The 19,902-nt window shown below is 27.5% G+C and overlaps 1 protein-coding gene across 9 annotated transcripts in view; it reads right to left on the reverse strand.

The window, feature by feature from the left end:
* The window catches only part of LOC123266314, a 126,127-nt gene that overhangs the window by 49,865 nt on the left and 56,360 nt on the right, over positions 1 to 19,902 (reverse strand). For 8 of the 9 annotated variants that reach the window (XM_044730512.1, XM_044730507.1, XM_044730510.1 and 5 more), the window contains exons 2-3: positions 5,218 to 5,570; positions 2,814 to 2,955 (exon numbers count right to left, since the gene is read on the reverse strand). In XM_044730512.1, the coding sequence (XP_044586447.1) occupies positions 2,814 to 2,955; positions 5,218 to 5,506 (431 nt within the window). In that variant the 5' untranslated portion in view covers positions 5,507 to 5,570. Of the gene's footprint in view, positions 1 to 2,813; positions 2,956 to 5,217; positions 5,571 to 7,227; positions 7,246 to 19,902 lie in introns of those variants that run through there. The other variant, XM_044730508.1, reaches the window with a different exon arrangement.

The following is a 19,902-nucleotide window of genomic DNA, read 5'->3' on the forward strand; positions in this document are numbered from 1 at the left end:
TAAGCTGGTTTGATGAACTTGTGGTAACTTTATTTTTTTTTAATAATTACTATTTAATATTTTGAACTGACAGTATTTTTAACTTCCCGCTAAGAAAATTGAAAATTTTCAAAAATCGGGAAGTTATTGTTTTTACCTCGTTTTTCGAAAATCGAGTTTTCATCAGATCTCGACGTTTTGAGGTCCTAGGAAGCTTCCCTGACTATTCCCGCGAGGGTGTCACTATTGTGTGTGTGTGTGTGTTTTTTTTTCTTCTTTAGGGGGGGGGAATACTTTTTACGGATTCTAGGCATAGCTGTTTGGCCTGGATATGTGGCGACTCGACGCAGCGTCATACTAAAACTCGACGCTGACGCCCCTACCCACTAAACCCTAAACCCCTTTCTCTTCTATCCTCTGATTTCCCATGGTACCGCCGTAAGGCATTTCTTCGCGGGGGGAGGAATTAGCTGCCGCTCTTCCTTCTGGTGGCTAAGATGTTATTTCTTTCTTCTAGATTCTGTCTTTCGCTCTTTTCCTCTCAATGGATCGCAACTCTGTAAGCACTTTTGTAGCAAAAGTGCTTGTGGCGTTCCAGGCAGCTTCTGACGACAACATTGCTTCTACTATTGATTCTGGTAGGGTTCTCTTCTTCAGAATCTTCTCTAACTCATCGCGCTGTTGGTTGAAACGTGGACACACAAAGAAAACATGCTCCGCATCTTCATTGACCCCTGGACAGGACGGGCACTCTGGGGTATCATCGTGCTTAAAGCGGTGAAGATACTTCCGGTAACATCCGTGTCCTGATAACATCTGCGTTAAATAATAGTTGATCTCACCGTGACTCCGGTGTGTGTGTGTGTAAGTATGTAAACCTATTCTAACTTTTGAACGGTTCAACCGATTTCATTGCGGTTGGTGCCATTCGAAAGGGCTTCGCCAAACTTAGATTTCCTGAAAATTTGAACCGATTCGGACCGATAAATTTTGAAAAATTTGGAGAAATCTAAAAAAAATAGGAAAAAAAATTTTTTCAGAAGTGGTTTTTTTGGAATATCTTTTAAACGGCTATACCGATCGATTCCAAAAACTAATCAGCTCTCAACCTTGAAAAACCACGTCAATCGCCTCCAATCCGGTCAAAATCGGTTGATTCGTTCGAGAGATATCGTGAACGAAAGAAAACCGAAAAAAGTGTGTTTTCGGAGTTGCTCCGAAATTTTTAGTTTGACCAATTGAAACTTAAAAATTCTTTATGAAGCTTAAAAAACTGCGTAGAATGCCGCCAACCACGTAAAAATCAGTTCATTCATTCAAAAGTTATTGCGGTTTGAAAATTCAAAAAATAGTGTTCTATGAAACTTCTATCAGACTTTTGAGCTCAAAAGCTCAAAAGCACAGAAAAGGTATCATTTTGAGATCGGAGTTCTCAAAACAACACACAGATTGTATTTTTGAGCTCGAAGAGCTCGAAAAAAACGGCCATGTATTAACGGAATCAGCGGGAAATTCCAGGGATGGCCTTTAGGGGCAACCGTTTTTCTAATTTTTTTAATTAAAAATTACTTTAATTATTCTAAATAAAAATATAAATTTATTCATGGCAGCCCAGTGCCTCTAACTGATTCTCGCTACTGATTTTTTAGTTCCAAGTGCCTTAATTATTCCAAATAAAAATTAAAAACTTATTCATAGTCGTCCAGAGCCCTGACTGATCGTCGCTCCTTTTTCTTTATTATAAAATTATTTTAATTAAATTAAATAAAAATAAAAATTCATTCGTGACCGCTTATTGCCTCTAACTTACGATTACTACTGATTTTTTTAATTAAAAATTACTTTAATCGTTCTAAATGAAAATAAAAATTTATCCATGGTCACCAAGTTTTTCTGACTAACCCTCGCTACCGATTTTTTTTATTAAAAATTACTTTAATTATTCTAAATAAAAATAAAATTCATTCATGTCCGCCCAGTACCTCTAACTGATCCTTGCTACTGATTTGTTAGTTTAAAATTGCCGCAATTATTCCAAATAAATATTGAAAACTCATTCATAGCCGCCCAGAGCCCCTGACTGAGCGTCGATACTTATTTTTCATTTTAAAATTATTTTAATTCATTTAAATAAATATAAAAATTTACTCATGGCAGCTTATTGCCTCTAACTTACTATCACTACTGATTTTTTAATTAAAAATTACTTTAATCTTTCTTAATGAATATAAAAATTTATTCATGGCCTCCTATTTTTTCTAACTAACCCTCGCTACCGATTTTTAACTTTCCGCAAAGAAAATCGAAGATTTTCGAAAATCGCGAAGTTATTGTTTTCACCCCGTTTTGCAAAAATCGAGTTTTCATCAGATATCGACGTTTGAAGGTCACAGGAAGCTTCCCTGACTATCCCCGCGAGGTTGTCACTATTTTTTTCAATTTTTTAATTAATAAGAATTTAATAAAAATTTATCATAGTTAATCTTATTACAGATGATTAAATATATTTAAAAATAATTTAGGGTGTCAATATTTAGACCTCTGTCAATAATTGGGGCTTTTACTTTTATAAATGTATCTAAATTTAATTTCGAGAAGAAATAAAAAATGTATTGTAATAAAAGAAAACCACAACTCATTCATAAAAGTAAACTTGATTGATCGTGTGAAAGTCCTTGACTTAATATAAATATTATTATAATTCTTATATTACATATATACATTTATAAAGTAAAAAGTTATTAATTCATGCGGAAACTGTAAATATAGATAATAGGTTATGTGTTATAATATAAATAATGAAATGTGCTTAAATTAACCATTTAACCACGCACCTTGCATCTGTCGGTTTGTATGTCACGTCGTATTTTTCCACCTGATCTACTTGGCTTGTACTCCAGGATACACGGACGGATGTCGGACTGAGGAACATGACTGTTACGTTTTCCGGGACGCCTGGCACGCCTGTCATAGAACCTATAAAAAATATAAATAGTGAGAAGAAGAACAAGAACAGAAATGAGAGTCTACATATAAACAAGAGTGAATTTTTAAAATTAAAATGATATTTCAGTGATGGGTGAAAGATAATGTCAGTCATATAGCTATTTATATGTCTTATTGAAGTAAATAAATATAAGCTTCTGTTGATGTTTTCTGTTTTCGTGTTTTGAATATTTTTGTAACATCATTAACAATTCTAGGGCAAATTCTTTTTTTTCTTTTTTTTTTCTAAAGTTACTTTTATTGTTTTCTTCTTAAATTCTGCGGATTCTAGAGTTTGGAAATTTGATTGAGAATTCTTATAAGTAGATTAATTTTTTTTGGTGTAATAAATTTTATTTTGTAAAAAATGTACTTTGTCTCAAAAGTAATTGATACATAAGCAATATTCTTAACATCTAGAAATTTTAAGGAAAATTTTAATGATAAATTAAAAATTGGTAAAAATTTGTTTTTTACATTAATTAATTCAAGAAAAAAATTTTTTTTTACCTAAAATAATTTTTTAAAGTATTTAAAACTTATTAGAATACTTAAAAAAATTTTAAGATTATTGGTATTTTTAAACAAGTCGAAAATGTCTTTAATAAATGTTATTAAGTATCTTTATTGAAGAAAAAGGTATTTTTAAGTAAAATATAAGTTACCTTATTTGAAAATAAAAAAAAAAACCATTGAAATAACTTTAAATTTTGAGAAAATTAAAGGTTAATTGCTTTATAACATGATTTTGGATCTGCGCATGCGCTGGAACGGTTCTAGCGCATGCGCGCGAAGCCCGCGCAAATTTAAACGATGAATTTTTTAAATTGATAATTTTATTCCTTTTTTCTACTTTGTTATATTAATAAATAACTTTACTTTTTTGTAAAAAATATTGTAAGCTTAAAAAAATTTTAAAGAATTATTTTACGTCAATTCATTTTTAAAAAAAATTTTTCTTACACTTGAAATCATTAAGGTAAAAGACCCCATTAGTGGCACCTTTAACCCCTATTAGTGGCACTTTTTCTTTCAATGAAAAAATGTTCTACTTGAAAAAAAAATTAAAAATTTTAAACGACTAATTTAAAAAATTGAAAATTTTATTCTTTTTTAACTTTGTTATATTAATATGTACTTTTCTTCTTTGTAAAAAATATTATAAACTTTAAAAAATTTTGAAAAATTTTTTTACGTTAATTTATTTTTTTTTAAAATTTCTCTTACACTTAAAATCATTATTTAAAATATTTAAAATTCACTTTTGATTGTATAGAATATAAAAAAAATTTCAAGACTATCAATATAATTGAAACAAGTTAAAAATGTCTTTAATTAATATTATTAAGTATTTTAATCAAAGAAAAAAATACTTTTAAGTAAAATATAAGTTACCTTGTTTGAAAATAGCAAAAAAATGATTATAAAAACTTTAAATTTTGAAGAAATCAAAGGCTAGTATTTTACTAACATTACTTTAATTCTGCGCATGCGCTGGAACCGTTCCAGCGCATGCGTGAAGAGCCCGCGCAATTTTAAACGACAAATTTTACAAATTTACTATTTTATTCTTTTTTAACTTTGTTATATTATTAAATAACTTTACTTTTTTGTAAAAAATATTGTAAGCTTTGAAATATTTTAATTTTTTACCATTAAAAAATTTTTTTTCCATTAGAATTGTTAGTAAAATTAAGACAATTGTTCAATGAATTATTTTTTTTCTTCTGTATTATATGTTATTGATTCGCAAGCAAATAACTGGAATTAATTTAAATTGAATCTTCCGAAGTAACGATGAAGTTTGAAAAGATAATATTTTTATTGAATCAAGTACGAAACAAAAGAAAATTTTTTTGGGTGACTATGAATGAATCTTGTTTAAAAATAATATTACTTTTTTTCAAAAAAAAAAAAAAATGTTGTTTTGTTTATTCTGGCTTTAACTAAACAAGAAATTGCAGCCATGCAATTTATTTTTTTGGCCGTAAATTGCAATGAAAATAAATTGAAGCTTAACCCGTCAGCGTGTTTACAAATTTATTGTATTTAACTCGAGAAATTCTAGAGAAAATGTTTATTATAAACTACAAACTATATAAATAAATAAGAAACTAACTTTAGCGATCGATTATTCTATAAATACTCCGACGACCTAAAAGCCTATTTAATAATTAATCAGAGCGACATGCTATTAACAATATTATTTACTAAATAAATAAATAAAGTAAAAAGGTGTTTGTAAATATTTACCAACAAATCCTACGCCGTAGAGAACAAGCATAGTGGCCCAAAGGACCATACCGCCAGGGAGGTGTAGGTGGCGGACCAAACTTGGACCGCTTGAACCCGCGCACAGTAATTGACCACTTTTTTTTTTTATTAAAATAAATTTTACGCGCTTTCCACATTCAAATTTCGGGGTAACATTCGCATAAGCTTTATTACACTTCCCCGATTTCGATTTTAATTCACTTTTATTATTATTTACTAAGCCGACGACATCTATTAACTCTGTGAGATTATTTCTATTACCACTCATCTCGTAAAATCACCCTCAATAGTTTCTTCATTTTTACATCACTTTGGTCCATCCGAGGTTTTAACTGCAAAAGAAACAACATAATTTATCAATTATTATTATAAATAAATTTTGCTTTATTAAATAATGAATTTTGTTAAATTGCACTGTACTTTCTTAAATATTGACGTTTTTGAAGATATAAGCTCGTCCCGATGTTACACTTATCGAGAGCTTTCATTTGAGTACCCACATGCATATTTGATATATTTTTTATATATACATATATATGATATATATTTCAAAGATATAAGCTCATTCTGATGTTACACTCATCAAGAGCTTTCATTTGAGTACCCACATGCATTTTTTATATACTTTTCATATTTACATATATATAATATATATAAATATATAAAATATATGAAAAATTGATGTGGGTACTCAAATGAAAGCTCTCGATGAGTGTACTATCGAGATAAGCGTATATCTTTAAAAATGTCAATAGTTTACAAAATACAAGGTCATTTCTTAATTATTGACATTTTTTAAGATATAAACTCATTTTATGTTGCACTCATCGAGACCTTTCATTTAAGTACCCACATGGCATTTTTTATATATTTTATATATATGGTATTTGTGAAATATATAAATATATCAAATATATGAAAAATTGATGTGGGTACTCAAATGAAAGGGCTTGATGAGTATAACAACGGGATGAGCTTATATCTTTAAAAATGTCATTAGTTGACAAGATACAATGTCATTTCTTAATTATTGACATTTTTTAAGATATAAACTCATTTCGATATTAAACTCATCGAAACCTTTCATTTAAGTACCCACATGGCATTTTTCATATATTTTATATATATGGTATTTATGAAATATATAAATATATAAAATATATGAAAAATTGATGTGGATACTCAAATCAAAGGTCTCGATAAGTGTAACATCGGGATGAGCTTATATCTTTAAAAATGTCATTAGTTGACAAGATACAATGTCATTTCTTAATTATTGACATTTCTTAAGATATAAACTCATTTCGATATTAAACTCATCGAGACCTTTCATTTAAGTACCCACATGGCATTTTTCATATATTTTATATATATGGTATTTATGAAATATATAAATATATAAAATATATGAAAAATTGATGTGGATACTCAAATCAAAGCTCTCGATAAGTGTAACATCGGGATGAGCTTATATCTTTAAAAATGTCAATAGTTTACAAGATACAAGGTAATTTTTTAATTATTGACATTTTTTAAGATATAAACTCATCGAGACCTTTCATTTAAGTACCCATATGGCATTTTTCATATATTTTATATATATATGGTATTTATGAAATATATAAATATATAAAATATATGAAAAATTGATGTGGGTACTCAAATGAAAGGTCTCGATGAGTGTAACATCGAGATGAGCTTATATCTTTAAAAATGTCAATAGTTCACAAGATACAAGGTCATTTTTTAATTATGTATCTAGAGATAAAGAATTTTTGAATGCAGCCTAAATACATCATAATAAATTGACTATCGGTGATATAATAAATTTTCAAACAATCAATAATAATAATAATAATAATAATAATAATTGTTTTGTTCAAACAAAAGCATTATCCAATCGATAGCAAAAAAATAATAAAAGTCAATGATAATGATAAAAACTAAGTGCTTTTATACTTATAAAAAGAAAAGTAAAGTATAAAGTACTTCACAAAAATCCATCGACCTCATATTTCACACAATGAGCTTGATTATCCTTAGTACACAATATGAAACCAACCCGTTTGGAGGGCAACCTAATTTAAACATTATTAATTTAACCATGCGATTGTATAGTATGTAATGTATAATGTAACCAGCTCAACACACTTTTGATCTCTTCCTAGTCTACTACACAGACACTCATTATAATATACTGTGTAGCAGTCACTCGCTATTTCGGTTTAATGATGAAACTGGATCGTCACTCATTAATTGAAAACGTAACAATTTTATCTACTCAAATGGTTTAATTAAATTCCCTCAAACTCAATTCACGGACAAATGCTTTGTAGTTCGATTTTAACCCAAATTTACCTTATATCGACTAGCTTCGCTCTGGTTACAACAAACAATAACCCGAAACAATAATAACAAGTACGCTATCTTTTTAATTGTTTAATTATTATTATTGTCATTTTTTTTTTAATAAAAAAAAATTATACGGAACAATAGAAATTGTTCTAAAATTACATAGATGTCAACAACCTCAGACAATATTTTTTGGCTAAAATATTTTGGCAATTTTCCAAACTCGGTGAACCTCACAAACCCGAGAAATGTAATGAGTTTGATGGTAATGGTTTGTATATGTACATTAATATTGTAGACGTTGTTAGCTCGTGCGTGCAGGTTATATTAACTCAGATCTAAACTAAAACGTGAAATATTATATTTGTAACCAAGATAAAGATAATTACGTAATTATTTCCTAGTAGAACATATCCTGGCTGTTACATATATATACATCTAAAGAGAGTACGTAATAAAACACGTCAATCATAAGTCATAGCGGGAAAGCGAGTGTAATGTAGTTTGAAAAAGCTTTTGCTCTCTGAGCTTTGCTCCGTGTTTCGTCTTTTTCATTTCATTCTCACCGAGAGTCATTTATGATGATAAGTAATTAGGCTGCATTCGCAAATGCGCTATCTCTAGATACATAATTAAGAAATGACTTTGTATCTTGAGAACTGTTGACATTTTTAAAGATATTAGCTCATCCTGATGTTACACTCATCGAGACCTTTCATTTGAGTACCCACATCAATTTTTCATATATTTTATATATTTATATATTTCACAAATACCATATATATAAAATATATAAAAAATGCCATATGGGTACTCAAATGAAAGGTCTCGATGAGTGTAACTTCGAAATGAGTTTATATCTTAAAAAATGTCAATAATTAAGAAATGACCTTGTATCTTGTGAAATATTGAAATTTTTAAAGATATAAGCTCATCCTGATCTTACACTCATCAAGAACTTTCATTTGAGTACCCACATTAATTTTTCATATATTTTATATATTTATATATTTCACAAATACTATATAAATATATATATATATATATATATATATATATATATATATATATATATATATATATATATAAAATATATAAAAAATGTCATGTGGGTACTTAAATGAAAGGTCTCGATGAGTGTAACTTCGAAATGAGTTTATATCTTAAAAAATGTCAATAATTAAGAAATGACCTTGTATCTTGTGAAATATTGAAATTTTTAAAGATATTAGCTCATCCCGATAATACACTCATCGAGAACTTTCATTTGAGTACCCACATCAATTTTTCATATATTTTATATATTTATATATTTCACAAATACCATATATATAAAATATATAAAAAATGCCATGTATGTACTTAAATAAAAGGTCTCGATGAGTGTAACTTCGAAATGAGTTTATATCTTAAAAAATGTCAATAATTAAGAAATGATCTTGTATCTTGTGAAATATTGAAATTTTTAAAGATATAAGCTCATCCTGATCTTACACTCATCAAGAACTTTCATTTGAGTACCCACATTAATTTTTCATATATTTTATATATTTATATATTTCACAAATACTATATATATATATATAATATATAAAAAATGTCATGTGGGTACTTAAATGAAAGGTCTCGATGAGTGTAATATCGAAATGAGTTTATATCTTGAAAAATGTCAATAATTAAGAAATGACCTTGTATTTTATGAACTATTGACATTTTTAAAGATATAAGCTCATTCCGATGTTACATTCATCAAGACCTTTCGTGTGAGTACCCACATCAATTTTTCATATATTTCATATATTTATATATATGTATAGATGAAAAATATATAAAAATGCATGTGGGTACTCAAATGAAAGCTCTTGATGAGTGTAACACCGGGATGAGCTTATATTTTAAAAAATGTCAATATTTAAAAAAGTACAGTGCAATTTAATAAAAATAATTATTTAATAAAGCAAAACTAATTATTTATATTTCACAAGTCACGGCAGTCACATAGTGACTGCAAAGTTGCTAGTTGCACGGTAAAATGTTACCCGCATGAACTTTTAATTGCATTACATCAATCATTACCCGGGAAAATTTATTCATTAATTTTTCTCGGCATTTATGTCAAAAGCTGAGCTTTTAATTTCGAGACAAGCTTAGATGCGGATAAATTGACAGCTTCATTGTGCTTGCAGGGATTCAAAGGTTACGTCAATCGATTTTTTATTTAAATGCACTTGACTTATAACATATGATGTGATTTATCATCGGTTTATGAGAAGTTTAACACTGAAAAGTGTTTTACTATTTGCAAATCACTTTTTCAGAGGATTTATTTGTTTATTCAAGTGTTAGAGTATCAATAAGCTTTGAATTATTGATCATGTTCAAAGAAAAATTTATGACAAGTGATTCTTACGAAGAAACACTTCAAAGATACTTGAAGAAATAAAACTTTAAGGACGCTACCAAGTAAATCACTTTTCTTGCTATCTTTATGAAATTTTAAATACACATTTATTATTTATAAGCATCCTGTGTAAGCATTCTAAAAGGTTCACTCAAAAAAGTTTTTATTCCTAGACTAAAAAAAAAAACTTTTTGTCTTAATTAATTTTTTTTTTTCAAGTGTCAAAACAATTAAATTAAAAAAAAAGTTATTACTCGGAAATCAATTCATTTTTAAAATAAAAAATAGAAATTATAAATGCGATGCTCAAGACTGGACTCGAACCCTGATCCGACCACGCGTGAAAAGAAGAGATCTACGTAAAGTAGTCAAATTTTTAAAACTTCCTGGAAATTTGTAAATTCCGTCTACGAAGCCTAATAATTAATAAAAAAATTAATAAACAGTAGATTTCCGGGATATTTAATCAAATAATTAAGTTTGAAAATTGCAATTTTTACATGTAAAATGGAGATTTCACCAGCTGTGTATTTGGTTAAGAATTTAATGCAATTAACGATTTAAAAAAAATTTTATTTTCATTGAATTTCATTGAAAAAATAATAAGCTTTCGATTAAAACAATAAAAAAAGTAGCTTTCCGAACGTATTACGGAGATATTTTATATTTTTTATGAAAATCACTCGGAACTTGCGTTCTTTAGTCTTGAATTTGACTTGGCAACACCGCTTGCGCAGTTACTCAGTGCATAAGTATCCGCGGTTTTTAAAATGCTAGAAGATCTTAGTAATTTTAGTTAGACAGTAAACATAAATAAATTTGAAGGTTAGGGACACTCTTGCGGTGTTGTCAAGTATATACCGGTAATTCAGAGCGCTATATTTTTTATTAATCAATTAAATGTTAATAATTATTTAATAAGTAAATTTTTCGGAAATTTCCTCAAAAATGTTATTAATTAATTTTAAGATACATAACAAAAGTATTTCTATGCATTATTTTTTTAAAGAAATTCATTACACTAGGAGGGTACTTGGATCTCCTTAAAATATAATTTTTTTATTCCTTAATAAGGATAAAAAAATTTTTCTTGAGTATCTATAAAATAACTTTAAGTAGAAAAACAAAGAGATCACATTGTTTCCTTTGTCAAACAAGCAGAGAGTTTTAATTGAATTTTCGAGTCTATATACTTTCGTGTGTCTACGCTAAAATTAAACGATAAGATCGATCGTCGCTACTCACCAAGGCACATATTTATAAATAACTTTTTTCAAGAGACTTACACGTGATTTTAATGTCATCTCTTTTGCAATTAGCTTGTTTTAAAAATAGTAATTGTCTCTTCTTACCTATAAATGCACTTTTGTAACACAAAAAATTATCTTTGTATGTTTAAACTTCATTTTTTAAATCACTATTTCTCATTTAAAACTCATTGAAGATTATTTTCTATTTTTTAGTTTGGTTTTTTATTAAAGCGCGTTTTAAATTATTTAAAACAATTATTTATTTTGTACTTTTTAGTTCGATTTACCGTCAAAGCGTGGATTTTACTTTTTCAAACTATAATTTTTAAAAATTGTAAAACGTACGAAAGATCCCTAGTTGATGCTAACCTTAGTCATAAGCTCGTCTCAAAGATTAACCTATGAATGTCTTAGTACTTGCATTAGTACTTGGCGCTCGGCACTGCCGTGTCTTCGGATATAAAAACCCGGAAATCCTGTCGATCCTGGTCAGGATAATCGGACAAACTTATTAAACAATTGTATTGTCATCGGTCCTTGATAATTGTGCAAAGTTTTAATTTAATCCTAGGTTCTGAAGTGCCCGAAAATCCAGTTCAAAGATTCGTTACATAGACAGATACATAGATACAGGCGAAGCTAATAAAAGCGTGTTAAAAAAAGATCTTTTGTAGAAAAAAATGGTCTTATTTAGTGATAAGCGCTTAAAATTTTGATTGCTTAAGTTGGAAAGAAGAGTAATTTGTCTTTTGTTACTTAAACTTGGGTATCTCATATTGAAGACCTCGAAATCCTACCCGCAATAGACCCATTGACTTTAACACATTCAAATCTTGCACCCAGTAGAGGAATAAAAGAATTATTCAGATCTACGTCCCGCATCTTAAAAGGATTTACGGAGATTTGAATTCTTTAGATTTATTTCTACTAAGATATCTGAAAAAAAAGAAAATTAACAAACCATGAGGGTTTACATTCCAATTTAGTATCAAATTTAGAATAAATTTTGTGTGTCCAAAAAGTAACCGAGAATCTGAGATTTGATATAAAAAGAAATAAGAAATGTTGGATTCTTGCAAGTGCTAACAAATTACTCGGCTAAATGCTTAACGCGGGTAGTTTTAACTCAAATTAATTGGAGTGATAATTAATGCTAAAGAATTACACGCCCTTGAAGTTAAAAAGGCAAAAATTTGCAGGTTTAATGTGAATTCATTTTAGTAATAAAGAAGAAATTTAAATGTATTTATTAAGCTCGTTGAATTTTTAAAAATGAGATTAAATATATTCTAGTAGTGAATTTTTTATTTTTAGTTGAGAATAATGAAGACTTTTTTTGTGTAAAGAGAAGAGTACTTACAAAGATTGACAAAGCTTGTAAAAATTGTAAATTGAAAGGGAGTTTTTAAATAAAAAGTTAATTTTATATCTGAAGAGAAAGAAGAAAAAAGCATTAATTCACTTTTTAAGTTGGAACTTGTTTGACTTTGTGTCGCATAAAAGAGGGCAATTTATCAAATGCGAAAGCTAAATCGTGACACTTGCGATGATATTCGTAAATATATAATATCAGTATTTGTTTTAGTATTATTTAACAAATCTTCACTTGTTGAGCCAACATCTGTTTTAGAATTGAATAAATTATAATTACTGTAGATAAATTTGTCGCTCAACCCGAGACGTCCGTCATTAATTATTGTATAAATAGGTTGTTTTCATAGTCAAAGGATAAAAACAATATTCAAAGTATTAAAAGAACATAAAGAAGAAATTTCAGAAACAGATTTGATATTTATAAAAATGACGCTTTTGATTCCGTTTATTACAAAAGAAACTGATTGAAAAAAGCAATTCTACAACGCGAATTAGTCTGTGTGAGCGGAAGGATGGCTGTAAACATGATAGCGGCCAAGAAACTTATGGTAGCAACCCCAATTTTTTGAATTAGCTTGATAAATTTGGTGAGTGTTACGCTTATTGAATATCATCAGCCAAATCCGTGGAGTTTGTTTATAAAAATGATATTTGCTTAGATAAAATATGACGCTTGTGTATAAAAACATAACAACAGTACTCGATTTGTCAGGTGAGAGTGGCGGCGCCACTAGCTCGTTAAACGGTTATGCCCAAAATTGTAAGGCCGGTGATTGTAGTCCAGGTGTCGCTGTACGTTAATTCTTTCTCGCGGACTTTTTAAATTAATTTTCCCTGTTTGATAGTTACTTTTTTATTTGTTTTATTTTTATCATTACTTAAATATTATTAGTGTGTTATGGTTTTTTAAAATTGACATTCAATTTTAAAATCCTTATTTTACGTTAATTCATTATTTAAGTTACAAATTTAGTTTTAGTTTCTTGCTGTACTATAATGGAGAACAAAATCCGTAAAATTTCAAATTTTTTATTTAACTTTATATTGAATCAATTTTTATGTTTTAAAGTATATAAAATTAACAATAATAATAATTTTATTAAAAAAAAGAAATCTACTTTTTAAAATCACCTCTTATTTGTTAAAATATTTTAACTTTAACAAGACTTATAAACAAAAGCTCGAACTTAAAAAAAAAAGCTTAAATTTTTCGGTCCCAGGAAGAAATTTCTCAAAGTACAAAAGTGAGTCAGTGAAAATGTGCGAGTGATAAAATCCCGTAGAATACAAAATTTCTCATCTTTTTCACTTTAAATAGGCAAACAAAGTAACAAAAGATTAAGCGAAATAATTTAACAATCGCGTTTGAATAATAAGTAACCACATTACCAGAATCAACCCCAATAAATCGTGATTGCAAATGAAATATCGATTAACTAAAATGAATAAACACTAATGATAAATGACAATAAACAACAATACTGAATAAATATAAACCGAGCTCTAATATTAAAAAAAAATACTTTACATTAAAGCGAGTGACAATCACAGCCGACGTCATTAGCGGTATTATTTATTAGTGAGCTTTATATAAATAGTATCTTTATCACTTATACTTAGTAAAAGAAACAGTCTGGCCCGGGGAAGTAAAAAGAGGGTTAAGGGGTCGAGTATAGCTCAGCTCATTATTTTTTTTCCGCCACTATTCCAGTAAAGAATCCAATAGACTATCTTATGAACTATGAAACACTAGACCACTTGAGTATTCGGCATTCGGCGTTCGGCATGCCATGACGAATCCTCATTATAATCTTTAGGGGTGAGTTTTTAGTTGCCTAGACGATCGCACGTGCCAACACTCGTTTAAATTCCACTTTTATTTATGTACATTTGTTCTTCAATAATTTATCTGTGTACTAGTCATTTTTTCTCAAAAAAATTTTTCTTCCGTATTTAATCGAAGGTAAAAGCCCCAATTATTGAAACTATTAGAGACAAAGTTATGAATTGATTTGTTTTAAGCAATCAAATATCAATATCGTTGAATTTTGTTTGTGGTAATGTCTCAAGTAATGTTTTTACTAATCAAATTTTTTAAAATTATAATCACTGATATTTACTAATTAATTTTAAATAATTAAATAGATTATCCGGATACACCAATTATTGGCAGGTTAAAAAACTGATTGATCTAATTATTGACATACCTTCACCCCAATTATTGACACCTATACTAAGCATGCCTACAATCATCTGCTTATTCTTATTTATCCAAACTTATTATTAAGTAATAAATTTTATTAAAGTTTATTAATGATAGTTTCCATAAATTAATTACTTTTAAAAATATAAAAATTTATTTAAAAATAATTTATTTAATCAGAAGAGTTCAAACTCTTACAGTTAATTTTTTAGGTTAAAGTCAAAAAAAGGCGTGATAGCGCTGTAAAATGGCGGTCAATATGAGATTCAACTTAAAAATTATCAACTAGTTATTGACACCTATTATTTAAATATTATAAAGCATACAATTAATTTCGATTATTCAATTTTATAAATTTTTCATATATTGTTAATTAAAAAAAAAAAAAAAAAAGATAGATAGATATTTATTATTATGCCAAGGCTTAATGGCTGAATGGCAAATACAAAATTACATATTTGATAATATACAGTACAAATAACGATAAACATTATTTATTTAACTACTTATTTTAATATTGATTGATTAATTTTCAATCTATTTCTATTTTATGTATAATATTTAGATTTTGATTTAACTGAGAAAATAACTAAAAATCACGTTTTTGCTCACATACAAAATTCAATTAGCAATTTGTTGTTATGTCCTACTTTGTTGTTAACAATTTATATTTTTGGTTTATTTCATACAATTTTCAAACAATATTAGATCTTAAATGACGAACAATTTTCATATATCTTACAATGACTTTCTTGATATTAGGATACAATAATTTAAATATCTAAATTAAACAAGTAATCAAATAATCTATTCTTAAATGCTTCAAGACTAGTTGCGTTTATTATTTCATTTGGTAATTCTTCCCAGAGACGAATTGCAGTAACAACAAAAAGAAGTTTCATAATAAATTGTACAGAAATTTGGCATTTTAAAGTTAATGTTGTTTTTCTTTACTGCTAGTCTTTCTGATCGTCTTACATCTGTATCTTCAATGAACAATTCACGCAGATAACTGGGTTTACCAACAAGTAATAATTTATAGAAATAACAGCCTAAAAAGTAGATACTAAAAAGATGATATTATTAGATGAAGAAATGAATTTAAACTCGGCACTTAAAAAAAATGCTTTTCTAATAAAAGTTGTTAAGAAAATAAACGTTCATAAGCTGGTTTGATGAACTGGTGGTAACTTTATTTTTTTTTTTAATATTTAATATTTAATATTTAGAACTGACAGTAATTTTTTTCAATTTTTTAATTAATTAGAATTTAATAAAAATGTATATTATAGTTATTCTTATTACAGATGATTAAATATATTCAAAAATAATTTAGGGTGTCAATATTTAGACCCCTGTCAATAATTGGGGCTTTTACCTTAGCGCTTCCTTAAAATTTTATTTAAAGCTTTTTAATTGAAAATTTAATTTTTTCAAACATTAGAAAAATTATTTAAAGATTGTAAGTACTTGGTCGAAAAAAATAATTTTTGAATTATTTTTTTTAAGGATTTTTTTAAGTGATTAATATAAAAATTAATTTATTAAAAATTTGAAGTCTTACTAGCAGGCAGTCACTACGTGACTGCCGAAAATTACGGATTATAAGTAGGAAAATTTAGGCTTAATGATTTTTTGATATTTATGACTCTATACATAGTCTGGGTACTTTTTAAATAAATTTTGAAAATAATAGTGCTATCACAGTATCAATTAAAAATAATTTAATGGACAAATGTGACGGAATAAATTTATAGAACCAACAAACTATTAAAAATTCCTTCAAAAACTTTAAATAAAAAATTGACTACTAAAAAATATATAAAACCAAAAGTTACTTGTTCTTATCTCGACCATTCTGATGATACCAAATTAAACTAAAAAAATTCCTTCAAAAATAATAATAAGCTCGTCGGAAAATTTTCCTTACTCTCTCAGTTATTTAAATCATAAATAACTATCGCTGAAAAAATATCAAACCCAATTTACGATAAAGATATACCCGTTAAAAATTTTTCTTAGTCTCTTAATTATATAAATTAATTTTTGACTTATAACCACATTGACTTGTACAAAACAAAATAAATATATAAAAAAATTTTGTTTATCAAGAAATTCTAATCTATATGTAACTACTTCAAAAACTTATCATAATAAATTAATAATTTTAGAAAAGCATTTGGAACATTGAAAAGGCACTAATTCAGGTTTCGACCTTTCCAATTCTTAAATTTAATTTAAAAAATTCATTTTATCATATTAATACACCAAAGTTAAATTTTTCCTTATTCTCTTTTATTTAGAGATTTTTAACTTCCCGCTAAGAAAATCTCAGATTTTCAAAAATCGGGAAGTTATTGGTTTTACCCCGTTTTACAAAAAGTCGAGTTTTCATCAGATCTCGACGTTTGAGGGTCACAGGAAGCTTCCCTGACTATCCCCGTGAGGGTGTCACTATGCCTGTATGTGTGTGTGTGTGTGTATGTAAGTATGTAAGTATGTAAACCTCTCATAACTATTGAATGGCTCCACCGATTCGATCGCGGTTGGCGCCATTCAAAAAGTCTTGTCCAAACTTAGATTTTGGATACAATTTGGATCGATTCGGACCGATAGATTTCGAAAAATCTAAAAAAAACTGAAAAAAAAAAATTTTTTTCAAAAGTGGTTTTTTTGGAATAGCTTTCGAACAGCTTCATCGATCAACTCCAAAAATTAATCAGCTTTTAACCTTGAAAAACCACGTCAATCGCCGCTAATCCGGTCAAAATCGGTTAATTCGTTCGAGAGATATCGTGCAGAAAAGAAAACCCAAAAAAGTGATTTTTCGGAATTACTCCAAAATTTCTAGTTTGATCAATATAAACTTAAAAATTTTTCATAATGCTTAAAAAACTACGTCGAATGCCGCCAACCGCGTGAAAATCGGTTCATTCATTCAAATTTATTGCGGTTTGAAAACTCAAAAAATAGTGTTTTATTAACCTTCTATCAAACTTTTGAGCTTGAAAAGCTCAAAAGCATAGAAAAGTTATCTTTTTGAGCTCGAAGAGCTTAAAACAACATATAAATTGTATTTTTGAGCTCGAAGAGCTCAAAAACGTCGTAAATGCAATTTCAGCGCCCAGGTATGGAATTAGCGGGAATTTGCAAGGATGGCCTTCAGGGTCAACCGTTTTCCTAATTTTTACTCTCTATTTTAAAAATGATTTAATTTTTTTTATCTTGCTAAATTATGTAAATCCTTTCTCTTACAAATCTTCAATATAAATAATAATTATTTTATTTTTTAAGAGCCTGTAACGTTAATCTTAACATTAATTTTGTCGCTGCAAAATTTGAGTTATAATAAAACTTAGAATCTTTTTTCTACAAGCGAGCGCGGAGCGCTACCATGCGCACCCTAGCGGCAGATTCTGAACTAATATTCGGACTTAAATTATATTCTGCTGCGTTACGATTTTTTTAATCTATTATTTATTTTTTTAATTAATTAATTAATTTTATTAGTAATAATTTATTATAGTTTAATTTATTACAGCTCAATTTTTTTTTTCAAAAGAAAACTAATGAAAAAAACTTGTGCCCGTAATTGTAAAAATGTCATCGAGGGTGTAACGCTTGATTTACGTTTTCCATTCTCTATAATTTCACCTGTTTTATTACTTTCCCAGACTCTACGGTATAAAGTCGTTTGGACGATAGTAAAAATGTCATCAGATAGCACTTACCGCTATTAACGGATCGGTCCGATATTCTATCCCCTCATTTTTGGATACTATCTTGATCGATTATCGCCCGTCTGCCGGTTTGAAATAATCATTTTTAATTTCAGAGATAACTAATCACCACTTTTTAGCTTTTGTTTCACAATAGTGTTCTAAAAATACTTTTATTGTAATGTCAATTGAGAGGTATTTTTTCTTTTATAATTATAACATCAGAAAAAATACATATTTTTTCACCAAAAAATTTTACAGTAAATTTTTCTCTCTTAAAATTCAAAATTTTAGTCTTAAAAAAATTAAATATCAATTTTAATTTTTTTTTTTGATTTATAAAAAATTTATATATAATTTTTAATAATTATATAACTATTGAGGGTTAATATTTCAAAAAATATTTATGGTTTATTGTCACGGAAGAAAAATAAATAAATATTGATTTTTTTTCCGTCTCAAAAAATTAATCAATTAATTTTTACAACAAATAAATTTTTATTTAAAAATTTTTTTGACAATAAAAATTATTAAAAATTATCTAAATTAATTAAAAAGGTATCAATAAAATTCCTTTTAAAAAATGAGGGAAAAAAATATTATTTCTATAAATATCTTTAAAAAAAATCAATGAATTTTTATTTATAAAAATTATTGAGTTAAAAATAAAAAATTAAATTTTTATCGATAAAAATTTGAAAAATTTCTTTAAGTCAATATAAACATTGAGAATTTTTGAATGAAAGAATCCCGAATTTCCGCGCCTGTTTTATAACACATCCTGAATATTTAATCAATGTCAATAAAATCTTCCCCTATTAGCCCTTATCTATAAACGAACAACAAGTCATCCCGAAAATATTAATAAAATAATAAAAAGCAAAAACCCACAATACGGATGAGTAAATTAATTAAAATTAGTACAAAGCAGGTATATTTTTTCTAATTAAGTCACGATGTGACACGAATCACGTGGCATTGCATTACCGAGCTGTTGCGGTCGATTTCATTGATCGTATGTGCTTGTCAAGTATAAAAGTTATATTATATACTGTTCAGTATATCTAAATTCGACCTCGCATTCATCTCGACTTCAAAAGCTATTACTGACTCCATAATACATCATATATTATATTATATTCCTTATAAAAAGTTTTTTAAAGGCTTTTGGTTGTTACCACCTTATATCTTTTGTTCTTCTTTCTAAAATTTTTTTTTTTTATTTATTTTAAAATAAAATTTACTTTATTTTTAGTCTCAAAAAATTGAATAATAAATTCTACATTTTTCTTCAATATTATTATTATTATTATTATTATTATTGTTATTATTATTATTGCATGAGAATGTAAAATAGCAATAAAA

Source organism: Cotesia glomerata, linkage group LG5, assembly GCF_020080835.1.
Source record: "Cotesia glomerata isolate CgM1 linkage group LG5, MPM_Cglom_v2.3, whole genome shotgun sequence".
In the NCBI taxonomy this organism is placed as follows: Eukaryota; Metazoa; Arthropoda; class Insecta; order Hymenoptera; family Braconidae; genus Cotesia; species Cotesia glomerata.